Source organism: Bemisia tabaci, chromosome 2 (genome assembly GCF_918797505.1).
Source record: "Bemisia tabaci chromosome 2, PGI_BMITA_v3".
NCBI lineage: Eukaryota > Metazoa > Arthropoda > Insecta > Hemiptera > Aleyrodidae > Bemisia > Bemisia tabaci.
This window is the reverse complement of record NC_092794.1, coordinates 12,549,397-12,571,579: the sequence shown is the minus strand read 5'-3', so window position 1 is coordinate 12,571,579 and position 22,183 is coordinate 12,549,397. Positions and strand designations below refer to the sequence as shown.

Below are 22,183 nucleotides of genomic sequence, written 5' to 3'. Positions count from 1 at the left end.
TGACGATTTGATGTCCTGCTTAATATTAAAAGCAAAGGACAGCTTCCTTTCATCCATCAGTCATTTTCCGTCCATAACACCTGTGTGACTTTGAGATTCATGAAAATAATGTTGGAGTAACCAAGGCTGAAAACTCACAATAATAAAAAAAACAGGCAAAGAAGTTTTATTGGAGGGGGGGGGGCAGAGGACAATGAAAAAAAACAATCATTGTTTTGAAATCACAGTGAAGCGAGCATTGACCAGTCAGGAAGTGTGCGTTGTCTTTGCCAGGGTACGACTCCGATAGGACAAGCATTCCATCCAAAATCACCTGAGAAATAGATGGGAAGATGAGCAGAAAAAGATTATGGAATACTCATACAGTTCCTTCCAAAATTAAAATAAATGATGATGGGAATTTTTGCAAAATAGAATCTTACATTATAAGAGAGGCCTGAAAAAACTTTTTCCCAATGAAAATCCTCATTTGATGAGGATGTTCAAAGAACTAGGTAATCAAAAGTACATACATTAGTCATCATCACGGTTCATGCAGCCTTGAAAGGCTTGATTTCTTAGAAGATGTAAGAAAAGTGTTTGAATTTTTCTATTTACTGATTTTCAGCGTTGATGGCACGCTGTTTCGAGAAAAAGCAGAACACTTGATGTCAAATAGATAATTTAGAAAGACATCCCACTTTCAAAAAGGAATGCGATCTGCTTTCAAAATTCCGTATTCGGACCTGTGATTATGGGAGAAAGCTGTGGGCTTAGAAAAAAATAATGACGAAGGTTGTGAAAAGCGCTTGATTTTTTCTTGTTGAGGCTGGACGGACCATGATCATGGCCTAACAAGGAGTTAGTCTGGGAAAGTTAAATAGTATTCTACATACAGATTACAATATTTTGCGTTTTTACTTTCTGCTCTTTCTGTGACTCTTTCTTTCTCCTCTGGAAAAAGAAGAAAACTCACTGGCGCTCCAACCTATTCTGCTTCATAAATTTCAGAATAATCTGCAATTCATTTTTGCAGACTTTCAGGTGAATTGTAAAGGTTAAATTCCGCAATTTGTCTTGGTATCAATGCGAGATAAAGTTTATCCTGCAGGGTGATCACTATGGAATACCCAAAATTTTAGTCTCTCGATCAGTCTATCAGAAATGTTCAAGAGAAAAATCCTTTTTTAAGGCCTTACAATTACCTACTGTATTTACCCGCATGTCGTACCCAACCCAAATTTTGGGGTCCTTGGAAAAAAACAAAAAACGGGGGTATCTAATCTTAGGACAATACCCGTGTATCGTACGCACCCTTCATTTGAAATCCAAAATGTACCATACGTGAGTAAATACGGAAAGTTGAAACTGTTGAAAGCATCTTTCTTAATTTTCAATTGGTTCTAACGTAAGTATTTCTATGGTAAAATAATTACAGTACTCACAGCTTTTTTGTGAGCTTTTAGGAGATGATTTTGGAGACAAAATTTTGTGACTTATACATATTAATACTCACATAATGCTTTCCCAATGATGAACACTTCATCAGATTTTTCGTTCGACTAGCCTACCAAAAACACAACCTGCTAAAGCCAATTATCCAACTATGGGAACTGTTGGCAAATGGCAGGATCTAACCTATACTAAATCAAACCTTACCTTGAGCACGACTCCATATTCCAAATGGACCAGGCTGTGATTCTGGAGCAGGAACTTCCTCTTCTTCTTCCATCAACATCTCCCTGTTTTCTTCATCTGTTCCGTTTAATACCGCATTGTGAGGCTCATTGAAGAGATTTTCTATAGACTTGACAACCTCATTGTCCTCAGCACTGCTGATTTTTTTCCCCAAGTATATTTTGTGAAGTTCAATTATCAATTTTCTCTTCTTACGGTCTAACTTGGGCTCTCGTAAATCCAGCAGCCTAGGGTTGGAGGAGAAAAATATTCACCATTACATATTATTGACTATCAATGGTAAAACAAACTTTGGTTACAAAAAAAAAAAAAAAAAAACCTGGAAATATTGCAATATTGCTACCACTGCCTTAAAATGGTTTATTACAAATATTTTGCTTTTGAAGTGCTTTAAATTGTAAAGAATAGAAAAAACGAAAAAAAAGAATCAAAGTTATGACTACCATTTTTAGTTGGACGATGTCTCGACTAGGAAAACAATAGGGTACTCTCAGCCACAGAAATTGCAAAGTGGAAATTGAGAACTTTAAAATGGTTTCTGTTGACCAAAACCCAGATCAAGATGAAAAAAGATTTCCTTACCATTGCCTCTTAGAGTTTTCAGCATCAGAATAATACTTATCTTCTGACTTTTTCCTATTTTTTCCCCTTAACAGATTAATTAAGATTCGTCGACTATATCATTTTGCGATTTGAGACTACAAATTTTGAATCATCTGAAAAAACACTTATGTGCATAAGAAACCTAATGGTACATACGTTATTCCTTAACTATAAATACGTTCTTTAATGAACACTAGCGAATAAGCATAAGAAATGGCGACATTTTCAATATAAAATGATACTATATGAATATAGAGGTCCTCAGTTGTCCTTCCCAAAGCTACGATTTTCCAGACTTTCTCTTTCAACAGTTCCACAAACTCCAAAAACAGAGGAGAATCGAGCCAGAGGATGTATTCAGTCTTTTCAAGTGTTATTTTCTAATACCTGTTTTTTTTTTGTAAAATTTATCCCCTGATCCTTTTGCTTTCTGGTCCTTCAGACATCTTGACCATTACAATTAAACTTAAAAAAAGAGATAAAACTGACCTCGGAAGATAATGAACGGTTGTTTTACTGGGATTTAGGCAAACATTCTCCACTAGCAGCTGAAGTTTACTCTTGTCCGGAAGCTGATTTGGATTCAGAGTTTCAATATCAGATGACACTGGATTTGCGCTATTTTTAAATACTGAGAAAAACTCTGATAGCCAATAGGCTGCCATTTTTCCACGGCTACCTTCATCAGCATTTGCTAGGTCTTTCAAGGCTAAGACTAAGTTGTATACAGTGTTTCTTGAGAGATGCTTCAGTATTTGCCACCATATTTCCACCCATTCTCTGGGAAGAGAACCATCTGTGAACAGTGAGAATAAAGGCTTCTAAGATAAAAATGAAAAAGAAAATATTTTACATACAGTAGGCAATATTTTTTCCACTCACCATTTTTTACTAAATTTCGAGGTCATGTGATCAATATGAAGTAAAAAAACTATGGCGAGAGAGTGTGTCAATATTTAGCAGACTCTGAAATACAGACTAAAAAGGGAGACATATATTTCTGTAATAAGAAAAGTAAAAGGCACTTACCTTCGGAACCTGACAGCATATTTGTAGCCTCTACAGTAAAGATATTAATTAAAACTTCATCGTTTTTGGACTTAGAAGACTTTTGCTCAATTATACGCTGCAGTCTTCTTGAAAATTTCTGACGAACGTCAGTTAATAGGATAAAATCAGTATCTGCGAGTTGAAAAGATTTGAGCAGGCCATCCTCATCTAGCTTCTTGAGCAAAGCTTTTCTGTAGAGATAAAATTAAACCAACATGAGTAAAATTTGAGTTGAAGGGCTTTCCATATACTACACAAAGTAAATTTTATAGTATTTTCACCCTTTAACACTTCACAGTGCTGTATTTGACATCCCTCTAAACACTGAGTGCCTTCGGCTTTAAACCTTCCTTCTCCATCCAGACTTCTAAAGATGTCATAAAAATCATAAGATATAATCAAAAAGGGTCGAGGCTTTTGTGAGGAGTAAAAAAAAAAGAAGAGGGAGTTTTAATTCCTTGATTGATGTAAGTACATACTTCACACTGCTAAATACATTCCTATCACTCACAGTGCAAAATGGCAGCATTGGTAACACAGATCTAAGCCATCATTTCTTGCGAGAGTTAGGTAAATTATAATTGGCTCCTGGTCTCTGGTTATGAGATTTTTCATGAATTGTGACAGGACTTTAGTGGAAGTTAAAATTTACCGAGAGGAAAAAGGCATGTTATGTACCTGGATTTTGATTGGAGTATGGGAAAAAGTTTTTTAACACAAAATTATTGGACCACTTTTTTAATGTTTTGGCATATGGATTCCAGAGTATCCAAAAAATTTGCATCAAAACTTGGCCAAAAGTGCTTGTTGAAGAGGCAAAATAATGCTCCTGCGGTTACAGCCCCCAACAGCTTACTGGGTTGCAGCATCGCTTTCAGTCAGTGGAGTCTCCAAGGCAGAATTCCCGGCACTGCCATGTAATTTTGTTTGTTCCTGTGATCATTTAGTCTTAATTTTTCCTCACTTTTGTAACTATGTATATAAACATTTTTTTTGGGATACTTGTAGAATATACGATGATTCTTGATTATTTTGATACCTATTGATATAGTAATGGAGTTCACAATAGAAAAAGGAATGAATAGAAATATACAAGAAAAATGAGGAGCCATGAAAGACAATATTTCTTTCTTTTGATAAAGGACAGGGGGTTAGGAAGGTGAAAACTGGAGTTTGGAAATTTTTGGAAAATTTTGTGGAGATTTGCAATGGAGCTCTAGCATGTGTCAGGAATTTGCGGTTTAAACACCAATGACTACGTAAAATTTTGCGAAAAACACTATGGTGTCACTGGTTTTCTCTGAAAACAATTCCAAAGCTGAAAAAAAATCTTAAAGATAAGGTCGTAATGGAGGGGATATCCCACACTACCCTGAGAGTCCACCTCTATATCAAGACAAACTTTCTATAGAAAGATAGGGAACAAATACTCAGCAGGGTTGCTGCTATGTTTTCAATTTTGGAGTCTTCTAATGCAGCAACCATGTAAATGTATTTGTTACCTGTCTTTGCATGAATAGTTCATCTTGATATAGAAGTGGACTCTCAGGGTAGCATGGGATATCCCCTCCATTACAGCCACAACTTCGAGAGCTTCGGAGTTGATTTCAGAGAAAACCAGAGGTACCACCATGTTTCTCACAACATTTTACGCAGAAATCTGCGCTTAGATCGCAAATTCCTGATTCATGCGACAGCTTCATTGCAAAACCTTCAAAACTCGAGTTGAAACAGTTTATTTTGGAATTCTGGATACAGTCATATCTTGGAATGATGGTTAATTTATCAAATGAGCAGTATTTCACTTTTTGAGTGTTCACTTGAACAGTCTGGATTGTCTTTTAAAAGTCTTTCCTTGTGCTAGAATATTTGTGTGCTCATACTTAAATATTTAATATTCTTACCCTTCTGGTGAAGAATGTAGTTGGTCTAACGTTGAGACGCCTGACTGACAAAGTTTACTGATACTAACGTAGTGTTGAATTAGATTGGCTAGCTTCTCCTCCCAGCCTTTTTCACCTTCTTCTGGAACTGAGTACCCTTGAGAAATGTCAGCTTCGTCTGCCCAGTAGTTTTCCTAAAATTTTGACATCAGAAAAATAATGTGAAAACATTCAGACGAAATTGGAGGGAGAAAAATTTCTCTGATTAAAAAACTAAAATAAAACTATTCTTAGCCTCATAGCTCATGTCTTACCCCCTTTCTTTCCCCATTCGTATCATTGATCGGGACTAAGTATTGAAGCTCCATGAAGTTATGCAAAAAATCAGTCTTGCTTGGTTACTCGTGATTCTCCCTGTTATGCACTTCCTCTCCCTGCCTTCTTCTTGACCAATTTTAGCTCCTCAATTCCCCTTTTTTTCTGGTTGCTATATATTCTATGATGTTCTCTTTATGTTCCATACCGGTGGTGAAACTGCAAAAATGCGAACCTTGGTTATGATGTTTCGAAACTTTCCCTCCTATTTTATTCCTTAAAAGGAGACCGAACCAACATCATAGCTAGAAGTTTTTACAGAAAATTCTTAACACAGAGAAGAAAAATCACTGTAATTTTCAAAAAAAAGGCAATCAGTAACTTTAATGTAGAGAATAAAAGATGACAGGAAGTCTGCAACGCCGCAAACCGAGATACATGTTTCTGCAGTTTCACAATCAATATACAATTTTGATGAGGAGACATGTATGTATTAGTCCATAATATTTTATCCTTCCTCATAATCCACTACAAATATTTTGTTCGTACTGCTACACAATTTTCATGTTAAAATTATGACACTCCAATGTTCAAAACCCTTGAGCTATTCACGTTTAGGCCACTTAATATTTAGAGAGTAGTAGATCTTTAAGGTCACGCAAAGAAGACGGGAGCAAGACCTATTTGCTCTCAAAAATAACGCAAGCAAATGAGTAAAATGACTTCCCTCTTAGTTTGGAATACTCCTGTGCAGCCTTTGCAATAGATTTATAATCGTTTTCATTCATTAACATTTCAATGTCTCTCTACTTTTTGCGTAAAACTTGCTAGTTTCCTACAAAATATGAAAATGGACAGAAGTTTTAAAGTTCAATCTTGGATTCCGAATCTTACTTGAAGCCAGTTGAATATGAATTCAATTGCAGATTGTAATAAATACAAAGGAGGGAAGGCTCTCCCATGAGCAGCATCATGGCGTATGTTGACAATCCAATCCGGAATGTTGAGTTCACTGGCCGCTCTGTACATTGTCGACACTTCTGCGCTTTTAAGTTCAGTGATGAAATTGAGGGACCTTGCACAGAAATGACAATGAAAACAATCACATCAATTGGTAAATTAAGCAATATTGTACTTGAATATAAAAAAATATTTTGTTCTATCACTAGGAAAAAAACTCCGATACAGTCAACTTCCTATGAGGCAAACTTTTTTAAGGTCTTGTCGAATTTTTCATGAGAACAAAAAGCCCTCCAAGTGGAATTTCTCTCTATCTCGAACTAAAAATCTGGTCCCTGTACAGTTTGACTTGGAGGCAGTTAACTTTAATTGGTCTACAAGCTAACAACACGGCTTCTTTGTGGGCCCGAACTTAAAAAAAATAAACCAACAAAAAAATAGATGATTCTTGTTATACCTCATTATTACACTGGTGTAAATTGGTTCTAAGGAATAGACTTGAGAACAAACTTTGCCACCAGCCGCATTTTGAGCACTTGCTATCTTGTCTTCAAGCATAACTTTCACAATTTCCATTGTGCATTCTACACCAACAGGAAGAATAGGACATCTGAAAAAGAACAACTTTATTACTTGCTGCTAAAAAGTATTCATTTCTACAAGCTTATACTTTACAAAGTTTGCAAAAAAGCCATGGAAACAAGGAAGGCCATTCCAGGGCACCTGATCTGACGCATACAACAACCGTCAGAACGAATCATTTTTCCATGCTAAGTAGTATCACTCAACAACTTAAACCTGGAATATTTTGGTCTCCCCACCCCATCGATTTGTGAGATTCATCTCATGAACTGTTTGGCCGAGGAGGCTGTCTTAAACACAGCTATTTTTAAGTGATACTGCTTTACACAAAAAATTATTTGAATCTTATACAGTGTGAGGGTTTCTTGCAGCTCCGCTTCACAGAGAATAAGACTTGTTCAGAACTTAAATAAAAGTTGCTTGGCTTCCTTTCTTGCAATTTGAATAACATTTTCCTTGGGGACTAGATATGACTTTACAAACAGCCAATTACAGCTTTATCAAGAGGTAATTACTGAAAGCCATATTCATAAAACCAAGTACGTTCTTTTTTCGTACTTAGAAGATTATCATCAACTGTTCTAGTTGGTCCAGGGAGTGAACTTTCTTTCACAAATAGGATACTTTATGAGTAAAATTCTTAAAATTTTACCATGGATTGACGGGTTCAAAAAAGTAGGACACATAGATTATGACTATGGCCCTCGTGCCCTACGTGAGTGTTTTAAAGTGTTAGTGAGAAAGAAGTAAATGAACAGTTGTAAACTAGACATGAAAACAAACAAACCTCACTTTCCAAACTTGAAGGATTTGGTACCCTTTTTCAAGATCTGACAATTCACTCGAGTAGAGTAATTCTCGTACATATTTCCATTCATCCCTGAAAGAGAAGGGAGGAGAGTTAAAATATTTAGCTTTGACAAACAATTCCATCCTAGTAGGAGTAACAGTTAACAAATTAATGGCCAGTGGTGGCTGTGCTCCTTGACAGAGGGCTTCTAAATAGCTGCCTCAACACTGCGTCAGGTAATAATGCTGCCGTGATGGTGAAGAGAGCAGTAGGTAAGAGCGTTTCTGTATGGGCCTTGGTTAGCACATGTCATAATCAGTCTCGAGGTTCATTTCAGAATGAACTTACTGCTCTCTTTGCTGTCATGGCAGAATGATGCTGAAGGCCAAGGGCTCTTTTCCGATTGATCAACATTGTGGGAGGTGTTTTTTAGAGTGAGGAATCGAAAAAATATTAGCGGTAGGTAAATACTAACACCGCTTTGAATAAGAATGTCTGGAGATTCTCTTGAAATCACAGCTCTGTTGTCTTGGTCAAATAAGACTCGTTCATTCAACATCTTTTTGACTTCAGTTATTATCTCAATAGATGATGAGCAAGCTCAAGTAATCTGTTAAACTTTTTTTGTTCTATTCACAGTTCTTTCTTATAGTTCTCCTTGTCATCACCATCCGGATCTTGGGCATCGTACCGAGTTAGTAAGTACAGACAACACTTAAGAGCCAACTTCAGATAGCTGAAAAGATCAGTGCAGTGCTGGAACAGCACTGGCGTACACTTGACAGAAAATCAAAAGCTACATTGTCGAAGTTAATTGTTTGGGACCATTTGAGAATGGAATTACCCGATTCCACACAGTCCGCATTGTTGGACTTCGTTAGAAATACCCCATGACTAGTATTTACATGTAAAAGCCTAACATTTCTACAAAAAACTCAAGAATCTTAGGAGGTAAATGGCCGGTTCGGTTGCGTCAGTAAACAGAGGAACCAAACAGAATCAGACGACTTCAACAACACACCTAAATTCCTACATGGATTCGTAAAAATGTTGGCATTTGGGCGAACGCAGAAAACCTTCATTACAAATCAGGGATTTTTTAAACCATAGTGCTGTTTTGCAGCAAGACGGCTCATTATTATTTTTCTTATGATGAGTAGAATTTTCAAACAATGCACCAAGGTACAGAATTACTTACATGGAGAACCATGGCACAATGCGTTTGTTATCCATTTTGACCCTCAGAGTGGAAGGAAGATTGCTGATTTCAGGAGGCGGTGACGATCATTGGTAATTTTGAAGATTCCGGCTTAAACAGAAAGGATTTATTGTTGATCGCTAGGAACTAAACAGTACCCACGTGTGCGTGTGTGATCATGTTGTTTCGAACTAACCTAACTTTACATTTAGAACATCCCGATATCAGAGAGAGGCTTTGAAAACAAAAACAATGCTCGCTAAAGACAATTTGAACTAAGAGAATTAGGATCTTAAAAGATTCCCTATTTCGAGCTTTGAAAAAGTGACTCTTTTCACAATATCATCCCGGAATCCCAAATAAGTTGATAAAAAAACAAAAGCCGATGATGTTTATTGTTTACATACAACCGGAACCGGAAGTAGATGTCAGCGAAAGGAAGACCGTCATTGGTGGTTGGTATCATCGATAGACCAATGAAAAAGCCTGAGAAGGAAGAGAGTTTTGCCGCTAAAAAACGCATGAATTCAAATACGCGGGCAGGGCGTTGGCGCTGCCCTGATTTTGTTTGAAAAAAGAGTAAAGTAAAAACTATTGAAAATATATTTACTGCTGACATAATTAAGGAGCTTCACGGGAACGAAGCCCATACCCTACCGAAAAATCGCGTTTCGAGAAAAAGCATTTGAAGTTTCCAATATTACTTTCTGGCCACTGGATGGTGATTTACATCGAGACTTGGGCACTTAGGTTAAAGTTAATACACTCCAGAATTAAGAACTATACCATATATAAAACTTAGACTTCTTGACTATACCATATATAAAACTTAGACTTCTTGCTTTTATTACAGCTTTACCTAGAGCTTATAGCTTCCTGAGGTGTGAACAAGTTTCAAAAGAAGTATAAAGTTCATTGACTCTCCTGTACTACGAAAAAAGGCAATTAAAAAAAATAAAAAATTCCTTGGGCTGTCAAAAGTATCCAAAGAGAAAACAGAAGTAGCATCTTTCAGATTGAAAATAATATTGACCTAAATCTTATGACCGTCCTTTGACGTTATACCTCGGAATGATTTTAATGTGAATAGGGAAAATGAAATGAAATCAAAAATGATATTCAGGCCTCTTGATCACCGATTAGGATATATATTTCTGCACCATCAGTAGAGATGTAATATACTGATACCTGCCTGTTGTTGCATTTGTTGGGTAACTGGTAACAATGATCTGTATTCGAACGCAAGTAAAGTTTGCAAATGAAAAGAGTCAAGAACAGTGAATAATCAGGGCAATGGATTCAGAATGGCATGGAAGTAACCGACTACTGAACATGAAGATCTTTTGCATCATACCCTTAGGATTTGAGTTGCTTTTTAAAGTGAGCCAGCCTTGTCTCTTGCTGATTTACTTACTGCAGCAAGAATGGCATAACTCCTAACTTTTTTCCAACATGATTTTCGCCTATCAACAAGAAAACTGCGAATGCCTTGGGACTATGCTTCCACACTATAATTAAGTCTCTAAAGACATAAACTTCACCAGGCATTCCAAAAATTAGCAGAAAATGTTGAATTCCAGCTAGTGCTACGAGACATGAAAAAAAAAATTAAAAGAACGTTACTTAAAGGAAAAAAGTAAGAGGGTAGGAGTATACTCAAAATGTATTTCGAGGCATTCTTGCTGTAGACAGCAAACTGAATATAAATTGCTTATTGAATGAGAGAGTCAGAGTACTGAGGAATACTTCTGATTTTGATTTCATTGGGAGACACATTCACAAAAGTGCAATTTAAAACTTTTGATTTTTCAATTCTCCAGGCGGTATTTGGAGGCAATTATGGTAAAACGATTTTGAGCTAATTTTCACTTTGGCCAAAAGTTGAATTGTTTGTTATTCCTCCTTACCTGCCTGTCGAAGGCAGGTGTAACTTGTCTTATTATTAGGAGTATTTAGCATAAGCCCTTGTTTAAAAATCTGTATTCCTCTTTTCCTGTCTTTTCTTTTTTCTTCTTCTATCCTCACTAACCCTGGCATATTTCGACAGTGAAAGTCGGCAATCACATAACTCGGTTTGCGACGTCGTAGACTTCCTGTCATACTTTATATTTTAAATGGAAAACTACTCAACGGCAATTCTTGAAAACTGTCATCATTTTTCTTCTCAATGCGAAGAAAATTCTGCAAAAACTTCAAGAAATAATATCAATTTGTTCTCCTTTAAAAAAATGATGTAGAGACGGAGATTTTCAGACAGCACAAACGAGTTATGTGATTGCCGACTTTCACCGTCGATATTTGTTCTAGCTGTTGAAAAATGTGCATTTACAAATAAAAATATATTATTATTATTATTATTCAATGCTTTTTGGTATTCTATTTTTAAACTCATTTCCTGAAAAATATTCAAAAATTGAAAACGATATTCAAATCAATTTTAACAGATTATAGAAAAAATCACCCCTAGAAAAGAGTTTCTTTTTAAACTAACTCAGGTTTGAACGGCCAAAAGTATTTGATTTGAAAATTTGGTTTCAGAATTATTTTTCCTGCAGCTCCTGAAGCGTTATTTGAACACGGGAAGTTCTTATTCCTACATTCTAGAAAATTTCCATGATTTTTCCTAAAATGCATATTTTGCAGTGATGAAAATAAATAAAAAAATTTTAACACTTAAATTCTTTATTGACGGAAAATTGTTAATAAAAACAGGAGAATTCATGAAAAACTAAGAGAGAGAGAGAGGTTCAGAAAAATTAACATAAAACTTTTGCTTCCATAAAATTAAGATGATAAAGGATGAAACCTATTCATTTTTGATGAATACTCTTATTCTTCAAACCTAGACATTCAGGACTTAAGACGGTCCCAAAACCCAAAATGAACTGACAGAACTTGAACATCATCCAAGATCTTTACGACAGTCCTGCTTTACAATCCGAAGATTAATTTGAGTAGTACACTAATTACAGGCATGTTTTCAAGGAAGAAGACCATTTGAAACATTTAGAGAGTTAAAAATGGATATTTCCAAATCAAACCAAGAAAAAGGACTTATACTGATCTCTCTGTCCAATCACTCACTGACCAGTGGCAGAAAAGGCTTTATACATACATACAAGTGCACCATCACTGTTTCTACACTTGCTTTGGGTTAGATGTAGAGTTTTTCATAGAGAAACTCGTGCTGGATCATTAAAATACTTGAGAGAAACACACAAAAAAACCAACGAGACAAAAGCAGGATATAAGCTACCTAATAAAAGTTTGAAAGGTTACTGAAAGCTATTTGTTGCAAGCTCATCTTTTATTGCGGCATTGTTTTAATCCACACTGACATCTTGGAACTGAAAATCATCAACACTCCTTGTGCTGAAGGTTTGTTAAATCAATCGCGCACGGACAAAACCGTCAAAGAGGTTTCTAAAGACGATCTCAAAAAAGTTGAGCGCATTTAGAGGCATCTTTTATTCTACCAAAAATTTGACTTGTTGCTGGTTTTCTACATTGTGCCTTATGAGGGGATTAAATTTCAAAGCTATATTCATCTGTTATCGTTTGTTTCTCTTTCAGTAAACTCTGCCCAAGAAGCAACATTTTTGACAAATACTTGTTTGCATTTGATATAAAAACAAATACCTGCTGAGTTTAGTAGAGTTATATATTTTTAGCTTTTGATAATTTTACTGATGAGAAACATGTGGGAAGTCTACAAAAGATTCTGGTATACTTGTGCTTTACCATTGTTCTGTTCGCTTATCATGTGATGTGGACTTTTTTACGTTGACAGTGGAAAGGACAAAAAAGTATCATAATTGCAAAATTTCTTTTTTCTCTTCCTTTGCTTCATGGATGAAACTTAAAATTTTTGAAAATGTTGAAGGAAATTGAGTCGAACTTCACAATTTGAGAAAAGTCAGACATGAAAATAAATGCTGGCAGACTGTTTGCGACAGTGTAAGTTCTTTTCTCTCGCCCACCATCATCTTATTGCAGGTGCTGCAGAAGGGGGTTCTTAAACTATTTACTGGAAAAATTACAAAAAGCATTGACTTCATATTCGTTCTTCATGAAACTTTCGTTTTACAAAAAAAAAAAAAAGAAAAAAAAAAACAAACAAAAAAAAACGCTCTCAAGTATGAATCATAAAAGCTTCAGTCACAACATCATTCACTGTTCTATTACCAGAAAGTCTAACTGATTTACGGACAAAGATTTACATTAGGATAAGATTACTAGATTTGGACCATGAGAATAATTGACAACATTGACCAAAAAGAAAAAATAATAGAATAAGAAATAGAGTGGATTAAGATAGAAAATTCACATTGGAAGCAAACTTTTAAGAAACGGTGACGAGAAGTAAATTCATTGTGAGCAAATAGGGATGACACCTTTCATTTGATTTTCAATTTTCAAAGTAGGACAAATACCACTTTTTGAATTTGCTGCAATTGAAAATAGAGAGGAAACAATCAGAAAATAAATCTAAGAGTGGGAATTGATCTTGTTTAAACCTTATTAAACAAAGGAAGCTGCAGACAAATGGATTATCTGAGATAACCTGCCTTAGTCCATTTTACAAATTTGGAAAATTATAAAGATAAATATGAAAGATTGACCTTTAGGAGTTGTCAATTGATAAGCAATAAAAAATTCCTTATTTTAGTAAATGTATTGTGGTTTTTGGATGAGAGCAAGTGGTATCTGGTTTCTGACTTGATAGTTATTACATATTTAAGATGGACCAAGTCAGACAGGAAGGATCGATCACATTGCAATATTGCTAAAATTGTATGACTAAATCACTGAAGAAGAAAAAAAATTCAAAAACCCAGGGGCAGCAGCTTCTCTTTTCAATTGAATGGATGACTGACGGATAAAGACATCACAGAGGGCAATTTAACACTTCCTTCTTATTTTAAAATTAACTTAAAGCTTGCAGGTGAATGAACCTGAAAATAATAATTAACGAAAATATTAATTCCGAAAGTACAGAAAGAAAATTTACTATTGCAGATTGAAATTCACTTTGATAGTAAAGTTTCCGAGCTTTCCCTCTGACTTTACTCCGTTAAAAAAAATTATTTGACTTTTCTAAATTTTATCATCGGATTATTTAAGAATTTGTCATCCTGTTTCAGTCTTTCCTGCAAGATAAAAAGTCATGAAATCTTAGCAACTTTATAATGTTTTGGATTCCTTTCTGCTTGTTTTGTTTTAAATATGGTTATAAATTTTTTAGAGGTATTTAACGGTTCGTTCACAAAGTTTGAAATAAAGGTAATGACAAAATATAGTGATATTTTCCTCATTAAACTACAACTTGCGACGGAGGGGACCAGCCATATATAAGTGGAAGGTCTCAGTTGAAAACACATGAAAAACCAGTTTGAAACTCAAGTAGTGTATTTGCCTTCGGAAAATATATATACTAATACACTAAGTTCCATGGCTACACGGGGTGATGCCAAAGTCCCACACAACCAGCACCAGGCATTGCTCCGGTAGCCTCTGAAGACATCGAGATGGAGACTTAAGATTTAGTGAGTAGTTCTCAGTCAAAGGGAACAACTTTAATAAACCACTGAAATTTTAAAGGAACCACCCTAAAAAGGACAAGAGCCTTGGGGGTTAAAGGGATGGTGCAGGATTTTAGGATCACCCTGTGGAAAGTTTAAACAGATGTTGCAAGGGTTAAAACTGACTTCATGAGATCAATATTTTCGCCAAGTTTACTTTGAAATAAGATTTATTCACACTCACGAACATTGATATTTTTCCTAAAATGTCTCTTCCTTCCATTCGACTGAGATTTCAATTGTAAAATCAGTGAATTATAAGAAGGCTTCCTCACAAAGTACTGTTGCTTTATCAGTCCTATCTTTCTGAGCAAAATACAGCTAATTTTTGCAAGGTATAATCCAGCCCCAGTATTTTGAGTTAGAATTGCTTGCATCTTTGAAATTTAGGAAGTTGAGTTTTGTCATAAACTCATTTTAATTTTGCCAAATAATTCTGCCGAAATCGATGAAATGCCAACCATTTTTAGAGAATTTAAATAAAAGTACCTAATGTAATTTTAATTTTGCATTATATGTTGGAGATCAAAATTTTCCTACTCCATCCCTATTTTGAAAATTTTTAGGATAAGTTTTGAACTTGTTCTCAGGCTGGGGCAAAATCTGACTTGAAAAAATAAACCAAAAAAGCTATCTGCAACAATGTTCGCATCTTGACTTAAAATGAGAAGCTAAAATGGCACCTGTGCTGGAGCAACTGTACTCAAAATTAAAAAATTATTGAGCAACTGATCTTTACCAAGATGCCATCATAAATCCTGCTGCAGGCTGAACATACGATAATCAATATCCAACCATAATTTTCCTGATCCTGAATTGGAAAAGCTAACCAATAGCTCGTGAATTGATGGAAAAAAATTGAATTGCAAGTAATAAAATTACTTAAAATGATAAAGACATTTATTTACTTCAGACGAAAATTGAAGGTTGTTACTTTTTGACTTCTGTAGAACATACCATGATGAGTACTTAAATTAAATGAAGAATTATACAACAGATCAGAGAGACAGTGACTGATGGGAGAGTATAATGTGACATAACGAGAAAAAGAAATGATAATCATGATAATTTTGAATGTGACTGGGTAGATGAAAAAACTTTATGAAAAGAAAAGGATCAGAGAGAAACAGTAAGGAGCCCCCAAAAAGAGCTCTATGATAACAATTATGAATAGCGTAATCCAGTTACATACTTCACCAAATTAGATATGAATTCTCTACTTATGATTCTTGGAGTAGTTGCCAAGAAAACAAGAGCTTCCTTGCTTTGAAGTATGTACATCTAAATAAGCTTGACGAGAAAAGACTCTGCTACAAGTTGGACACTGATATTTACTGATGTGTACCTTATTGTTATGACGTAAAAGAGATGTTTGAAATTTGAATGCTTTTGCACATGCACGACAATAAAAGGCTTTGCGAGCTTTGCTATTGGAATAGTCGCTTGTGTCTACCTCATCCGACTGATTCACCGAGACAAACAGGGATGATGTGCTGCTTGTGTTTTTTCGCTTGGCTGATTTCTGTTTGTGCTTGTTTTTGTGCCGCACAGGCTCCATAAGTAAGTGGTGATCGGGCAAAACGAGGACAGAGTCCGAATCAGTAATTAATGGCTCATCATTGTCAATATCATCATCTTCTCCGTCAGAAGAGCGGCGATTATTCAATAGCAAAGGGTGAATATCGTAGCTCGATATTTGAGGATAAAACATGGAGACCGGAGAGGATTGTCCCTTCAGGTTGAAAGAATCCATTCCGAATGAGAGGGAAGATGTCGAGGCAGAAGGTTCGTCCGTGCTTTCTACATCCACATCGTAACACTCATCCATAGATGTTGAACACGTTACGCTGAGTCCAACACCTGAGCATGGAGACAAATCATCAGAGAAACGCACTTGAAAAAAAAACCAAAAAAAAAAACAATGAACGAGAGGACTTGACAAAAAAAAAATCACAAAACAGTGTAGTCAGAGAGATTTACCTGAGCTGAAGAACACCAAAGAAGGGGAAAGAACACATTTTAAGAAAGAATTTAGCACTACCTAAATTTAATTAGGTACTTTCATAAATTATTTTCATTACAGCCTTCACAACCAGGACTTTTAATGGTGAGCTATCAAAAAATTAGGGCTGAGAAGAAAATATATCAAGTCGAGAGGGTAAAAACGACTTTTCAGTAGGTAAGTAAATGGACTTGAAAAATGAAGAAAGAAACTTTGTTCAAAGAGTTTATGTCCTATGGTTTCAAGCTCAGTTGTTTAACCCTCTGTCCCTCTTTTTCTGCATTTACATCTATTATATGTTATACAGGCTGAAAAATAAAGAAAAAGAAAATAAAACGGGGCTGTTGTAGATTAAAAATCTATTTTACAAGCCCTAAAATAAAATAAAAAGAAACCTAGGTTTACAACTTGCAGTTAGATCAGCAACTGTAAAGTTTTTAGCTTGTGTTTTACTTATTCTTTCAGCAAATGAAAAAGAGATTTACATAAGGTCCCAAAAAACTAATTTTCCTCTCTTCCTTTTTAAGCATTCATAAATCTAATATCGTTATTGGAAGTGCAAAATTCTTTGATTTTTGACCGTAAAGCTTCAAATAAGTTAAAAATATTTTCAAACTGACCAAAAATTGGACCCAAATCTCCAAACATTTGAATCAAGTATCAATTTTTTTTGTTTTAAAGTTATGGATATCATACACTAAGAGAAATGACAAAAGGCAATGTCTTATTATGAGTGAAATATTAACCCCACATTCTACAGAAAATATTTGCTGCAGAAACTGACAACGACTAGTAACAAAGAGAACAGAGGTTTATTTACTTCCACATTTGCCACCAGTTGCAAGAAATTTGGGAAACTCCGTGAGAATGGGACAAAATAAGGGAAGGTTGTTGGAACTTTCTCACATTTTCATTTGGACAAAAGTTTTGAAGATAAAAAGTCCAATTCCTTGGAGAATGCAGTTTACTTTTTTGCTTTAAGAGGAAAGAAATTTTGAACCGGGTTGAAAATGGGGGATAACCTGGGCCTGGGGCTTTCTGCATCCCAAGAAAATTATGACTATCACAGAACACATATAGGTAAGTATTAAGACTTCATATACTTTCATTCAGAACTTTATCATTCATTAGTACTATCACATGGCGTGAGAACATCTTACTATCTTCAGGATGTTAAGGCTCAGGAATTGGAATTGGAATCGATAATACAGTCATGATAGATTATTCATAAAAAACCCAAAAACTCAAGATTATAATCATCAAATGACCGCAATCTGGAAACTAAATTTCTCCGATGGTTCAGTGCTACAGCAAAGTAAGACACAAGAAGCTCTGATTTATAGAGAATTCTCCAACAGATAACAGCCTTGTGTTAGTATTAACTAAAAACTTGGAAAAAATCGAACTTATTGACAGTGAGACTCTCAAACAATGTATCTAGTTTTGCAGTGTTTTAAAAACTTTTCTCCTGATTTACTTTTTAACATGAGAACAAATCAACATCATTCCTAGAAGTTTCTTTAAAATTTACTTTGCAGAGAGAAGAATCATGGATGTTCTTAAGAATTGACCTCGAGTAGTTCTACAGTTAAAGAATAAAGCATGTCAGGAAGTCTGCATTGTTGCAAACCAAGATACATGGTTTGGAAGTTTCTTCGTCAATATGGAATTTCATTGGACTATAACCAGCTAATTAAAAAATGTTTTTTCACATCACAATAACTTGCGAGAAGGGCTGACATTTCGGTCTATTTTGATATACTGTATACTGATTAACAAATGCGGTAGGCTACCACTTCTCTCTATTATCTCTGCACTTAGGGAAGCCATTGACCAGAATCAAGAAATACCTCCAGTGAGTACTACAACATCAATTTTTGAAAGTATAATTCATGGAAGCAGAGTCTTACCAAGATCCGTTTCATCATCCATTGTGTTGAAGATAGAGCTCAGGTCGTCATCAACACTAACGAACTCTGAAAGCAAATAAATACGGAGGCAGATGTCAGAGAGTGGACGGATTCAAGTGTAAAGTATTAATTTCAATTTTGAAACTTCGTGAAACGATTCAACAATTCAGTTAGAGTTAAAAAAAAGTCAGATCTCGCATTCTGCAGATTGCGAACCGAGATGCAAACCTTGGCCTTGGGCCATGAGGTAATATTCAAAATTGGTTTTCATTTTTTCTCTGCAAATTTTTTACAGGATTTATTTAGGTAGGTATTACTCTACACTTTGTTAACAAAATATGAGGAGTTCATGAAAGGCACAAATATTTTTGACCATGACAGGAGAAAAGTTAATTATAATCTCTTTTCACCGCAAACATGAAAAATTTTAACAGAAATTATCTGTTCACAAACCGATTGTGGTGAACGACGGGTCGTAAGACAGGATGTTGGAGTTTTTTTAGCCAACGTGCGTAAAAAGTTCAGCTTAAAGCTGAAATCACATTAGAGAGGGAAAAAGCTCACACAGAAGCACAATTTTCCCTCAAAGAGATGTGCTATTTGGAGCAACACTAGTTACGTCCATTCACTGCACTGAGGATTGGCCCAACAAGGCTGAAACGTGTCTACAGTTGCCTTCCTGAATGGGCGTAACTAGAGTTGCTCCAAACAGCATATCTCTTTACGGGAAAATTTTGCTTATGTGTGAGCTTTTTCTCTCTCTAATCTGATTTCAGTTTTAAGCTGAACTTTTTATGCACGTTGGTTAAAAAAACTCCAACATCTTGAATTATCTGTTCTCCGTTGTGACGGACATTTGACTGAAATGTTATTTTCAAAATGATAATTTGGACACACTGCAACACTTCCATAATTCGACCCCTATACAGCTGTTGATTTACTTTCCATTTGAAAACTGACAAAAAAAATAAAAAGTGAAAGCTGTCGTCTTTAATATGATGAAACCAGCGTACAACACTGTTTATGCATGATTTCATGATAGCAGGAATAATTGTATTGCTGGTGGTTATGAGCTGCTCAGGGGCAAACAATTAAAAACCGAGGTGATAAAGTGTAATGCCTACAAGGAAAAATGAAATATTATCACACTCAATATTCAGAGCCATAAGACTGAGAGGACTGAAATTTTCTTGACCAGTTGCATGTCGCCAACTACCTACCATTTTGGAGAAACAGTAGTTAATGAAACTATGTTAGTAATGATTGTAAATTGCCAGATCATATTTTGTAGGGATTTCCGAGTTTACTAAGTTACCATGTTGAAGTAAAAATTTGATTTTTAGGCAAAGGATGTCATTTGAAAAAGGTCACTAGGCAGAGTCATCACTTACCGTCTCTTTAAAATCTTGCAAAGAAAAAAATTTAGGTAAACTATAAGAAGTTCAGAATTCAACTCCCGGACAAAATATTAATACATGTTTTCGACATAGATAAAATGGAACTTAGATCACATAAATGAAAAATGTTGTGTTAAGGTGGTGATTTCTAGACTTCTCAATGTGCAATAAATTTTCCTTGTGAAATTTTGAGGAGAAAACAATTAAGCATGTTGAGCAGTGCTTTAATTCATACTTTGCCTGCAGGCTGGTTGAATAAGTATGATTAAACAAAAAGTAAGTCTTCAAAGCTGAAGAAAATTTTCTTGTTGCTCAAGATTGGTTTAAATATTGAGGAATGCTTTTATTTATGTTTTTCAGCATTTGTTATTACTCATTCAGAGGTGATGGCTTTACGAGAAACATCTTTTCGCAGCTTCAGTATGTTTGACAGGACCACCAAAGGAATCATGATATATTTTGATGTCTTATTATTCAACAGTTAGACTTTACTACTAAATAAAAATTCTCTGTGTCGAAGCTAAAAACTGGAAGTTCAGTAACTCCGGCAAAGAATAATCAACTTTGATGGAAATGTGTGCTCTTGCATACTGTCAAGATGTTTAACATCCCATCCGAGTCTATCTGCAAATATTTTTTTTAAAAAACACATTAATCTTTATTCAGATTAAACAAAATCATAGATGTAGGTCCCTTGCACACAGCAAGAATATTCTAATTGTTGACAAAATATCATTTAACGTTCACACAAAGACATGAGAAAAGCTGCATTGTAGCTTAGTACCGGAATTGAGGACAGTAAATTGCAGAATACCCAATGAGAAAGAAAGAGAGAGAGGGGGGGGGGGGGGGGGCTGATAAAAACGGATCGTTGGAGTTTCTCAGAGTAAGCATCACGAGGTGCGTCAAGAGAGGGTTAGTGCATTGGATTTTGCTGTGGAAAAGGGTTCGAAGATGGGTAATTTCATTAGATAATAATACAAGTTACTTTTAATGGCAATAGTAAAAAACACAGAATATCATTACCTGACCTAGAGGTAATTTCAACATGTTGCCTTTCGACATCTCAGAGTAAAATGTAAAATTCTCATGGTAGGGGATGAAAAAAGACAGTAAAATTTTTGCCCTTCAGACTGACTGAGCAGGGTTGAAATAAGTAGGATTTATTTGATGAAATCTATTAGGGAAAAATGAAAATGTCTTGAGATTTCGTTTGACTAAAAATGTCGCCCTTACTACACAGACTCGGAGGCCCTTCCAACGTAAGTAATTAAAGTGGGAATGAAGATTGTGAGGCAAATCAGGTACAATCTTTGAGAGCATTATCAAAATCAGCAAATAAATAAAGTTTGAGAAATTGTAAAAGCAGTTGAGATGTATGCATTAAGTTAGGTTGAACAACATCGCAACATAGTTCCAACATCCGTCCACAGAGAGAGCGGCGGCCACAGCACCCATATTAAAGTGCATAAAACTGGGGATAACTTAATCAGTTGAGAAGCGAATTAAAACTTTGATATTACCATAATCAGACTTGTTCCTGGAAGACAGCGGCTGAATAGACATTTTCGCAGACAGGGAAATAACATTACAGGGATACTGAAGATGTGACTTTGCTGCTGCTGGGCATACCTAGACCGCTAAGTTCCGATTAAACAACGGATTGCAGGTTTTGTTTGACTTGAAAAGTATCTTCGGCGAAGTTCAACGAAACAGAAAACGCAAAGTTCGAGGTGATAAAAGTGGAAAAGTAAAAAGATCGGCAAATTAGTTAGAAACTTCGACAGAGCTTGAAGTTGAGGTTATAATCACGTTACTTATTACTGAGCGAAGATAGCCGAAACTAGATCACTAGTGGTGAGTATAGGTACGAATGAGATTGCGTTCACTAGCGACTACGCGAATGCAAAAACTGACGCGATTAATATGTCCGAATCATTAATTAATTAATGGGATTCGGAAGAAAAGACAAAAGACGGCACATCAAAACTCGGCTCGGTTCAGTGCTGCCGTTCTCGCTCAGCCCAAGATTCCGTGATTCGGAACTATTTTATTCCGATTATTTTCAAAAATTCCGGGAAAAAGTTCCGAGATCGGCCCGGAATTAATTCCGATTCCTGACGCGGGTTTTCAAATGGTTTACCCGGTTTATAAGACGGCCGCCCCTTAAAATCACTGTCAGGGCGTCATGAATATTAAATGAACAGTTTCTCAACTCTGGTTTGGACGTAATT

General features: G+C 35.6%; 2 protein-coding genes across 3 annotated transcripts; both read right to left on the bottom strand.

Annotated features, from left to right (window-relative positions):
• Nucleotides 1–174: 174 nt before the first annotated feature.
• On the bottom strand, nucleotides 175–9,468 carry LOC109033715 (uncharacterized). The gene is made up of 9 exons (XM_019046447.2): nucleotides 9,059–9,468; nucleotides 7,858–7,950; nucleotides 6,946–7,098; nucleotides 6,423–6,603; nucleotides 5,235–5,407; nucleotides 3,310–3,521; nucleotides 2,770–3,076; nucleotides 1,639–1,904; nucleotides 175–313 (listed from the first exon to the last, which is right to left on the bottom strand). The coding sequence occupies exons 1-9, from the start codon at nucleotides 9,091–9,093 to the stop codon at nucleotides 222–224; spliced, it is 1,512 nt and encodes a 503-aa protein (XP_018901992.2). The 5' UTR covers nucleotides 9,094–9,468; the 3' UTR covers nucleotides 175–221.
• Nucleotides 9,469–11,722: 2,254 nt separating this feature from the next.
• LOC109033738 (uncharacterized) lies at nucleotides 11,723–21,940 on the bottom strand. Of its 2 annotated transcripts, none has more exons than XM_019046493.2 (3): nucleotides 21,473–21,940; nucleotides 18,553–18,618; nucleotides 11,723–16,533 (listed from the first exon to the last, which is right to left on the bottom strand). In XM_019046493.2, the coding sequence occupies exons 1-3, from the start codon at nucleotides 21,513–21,515 to the stop codon at nucleotides 15,857–15,859; spliced, it is 786 nt and encodes a 261-aa protein (XP_018902038.1). In that variant the 5' UTR covers nucleotides 21,516–21,940; the 3' UTR covers nucleotides 11,723–15,856. The 2 variants fall into 2 exon arrangements, with proteins under 2 accessions (XP_018902038.1, XP_018902039.1); XM_019046494.2 differs by having other exon boundaries at nucleotides 11,723–16,500.
• Between the last annotated feature and the right edge of the window lie 243 nt (nucleotides 21,941–22,183).

Coding starts and splice junctions, on each gene's coding strand:
- LOC109033715 (XM_019046447.2), bottom strand. CDS start 9,093: ATGGATAACAAACGCATTGTGCCATGGTTCTCCAT. Junction 6,604..6,945: donor TACACCAGTGTAATAATGAG/GTATAACAAGAA, acceptor TTTCTGTGCAAG/GTCCCTCAATTTCATCACTG. Junction 3,522..5,234: donor CTACATTCTTCACCAGAAGG/GTAAGAATATTA, acceptor TTATCTCTACAG/AAAAGCTTTGCTCAAGAAGC.
- LOC109033738 (XM_019046493.2), bottom strand. CDS start 21,515: ATGTCTATTCAGCCGCTGTCTTCCAGGAACAAGTCTGATTATG. Junction 18,619..21,472: donor CAGGAACAAGTCTGATTATG/GTAATATCAAAG, acceptor ATTTGCTTTCAG/AGTTCGTTAGTGTTGATGAC. Junction 16,534..18,552: donor GGATGATGAAACGGATCTTG/GTAAGACTCTGC, acceptor TTTTTTTTCAAG/TGCGTTTCTCTGATGATTTG.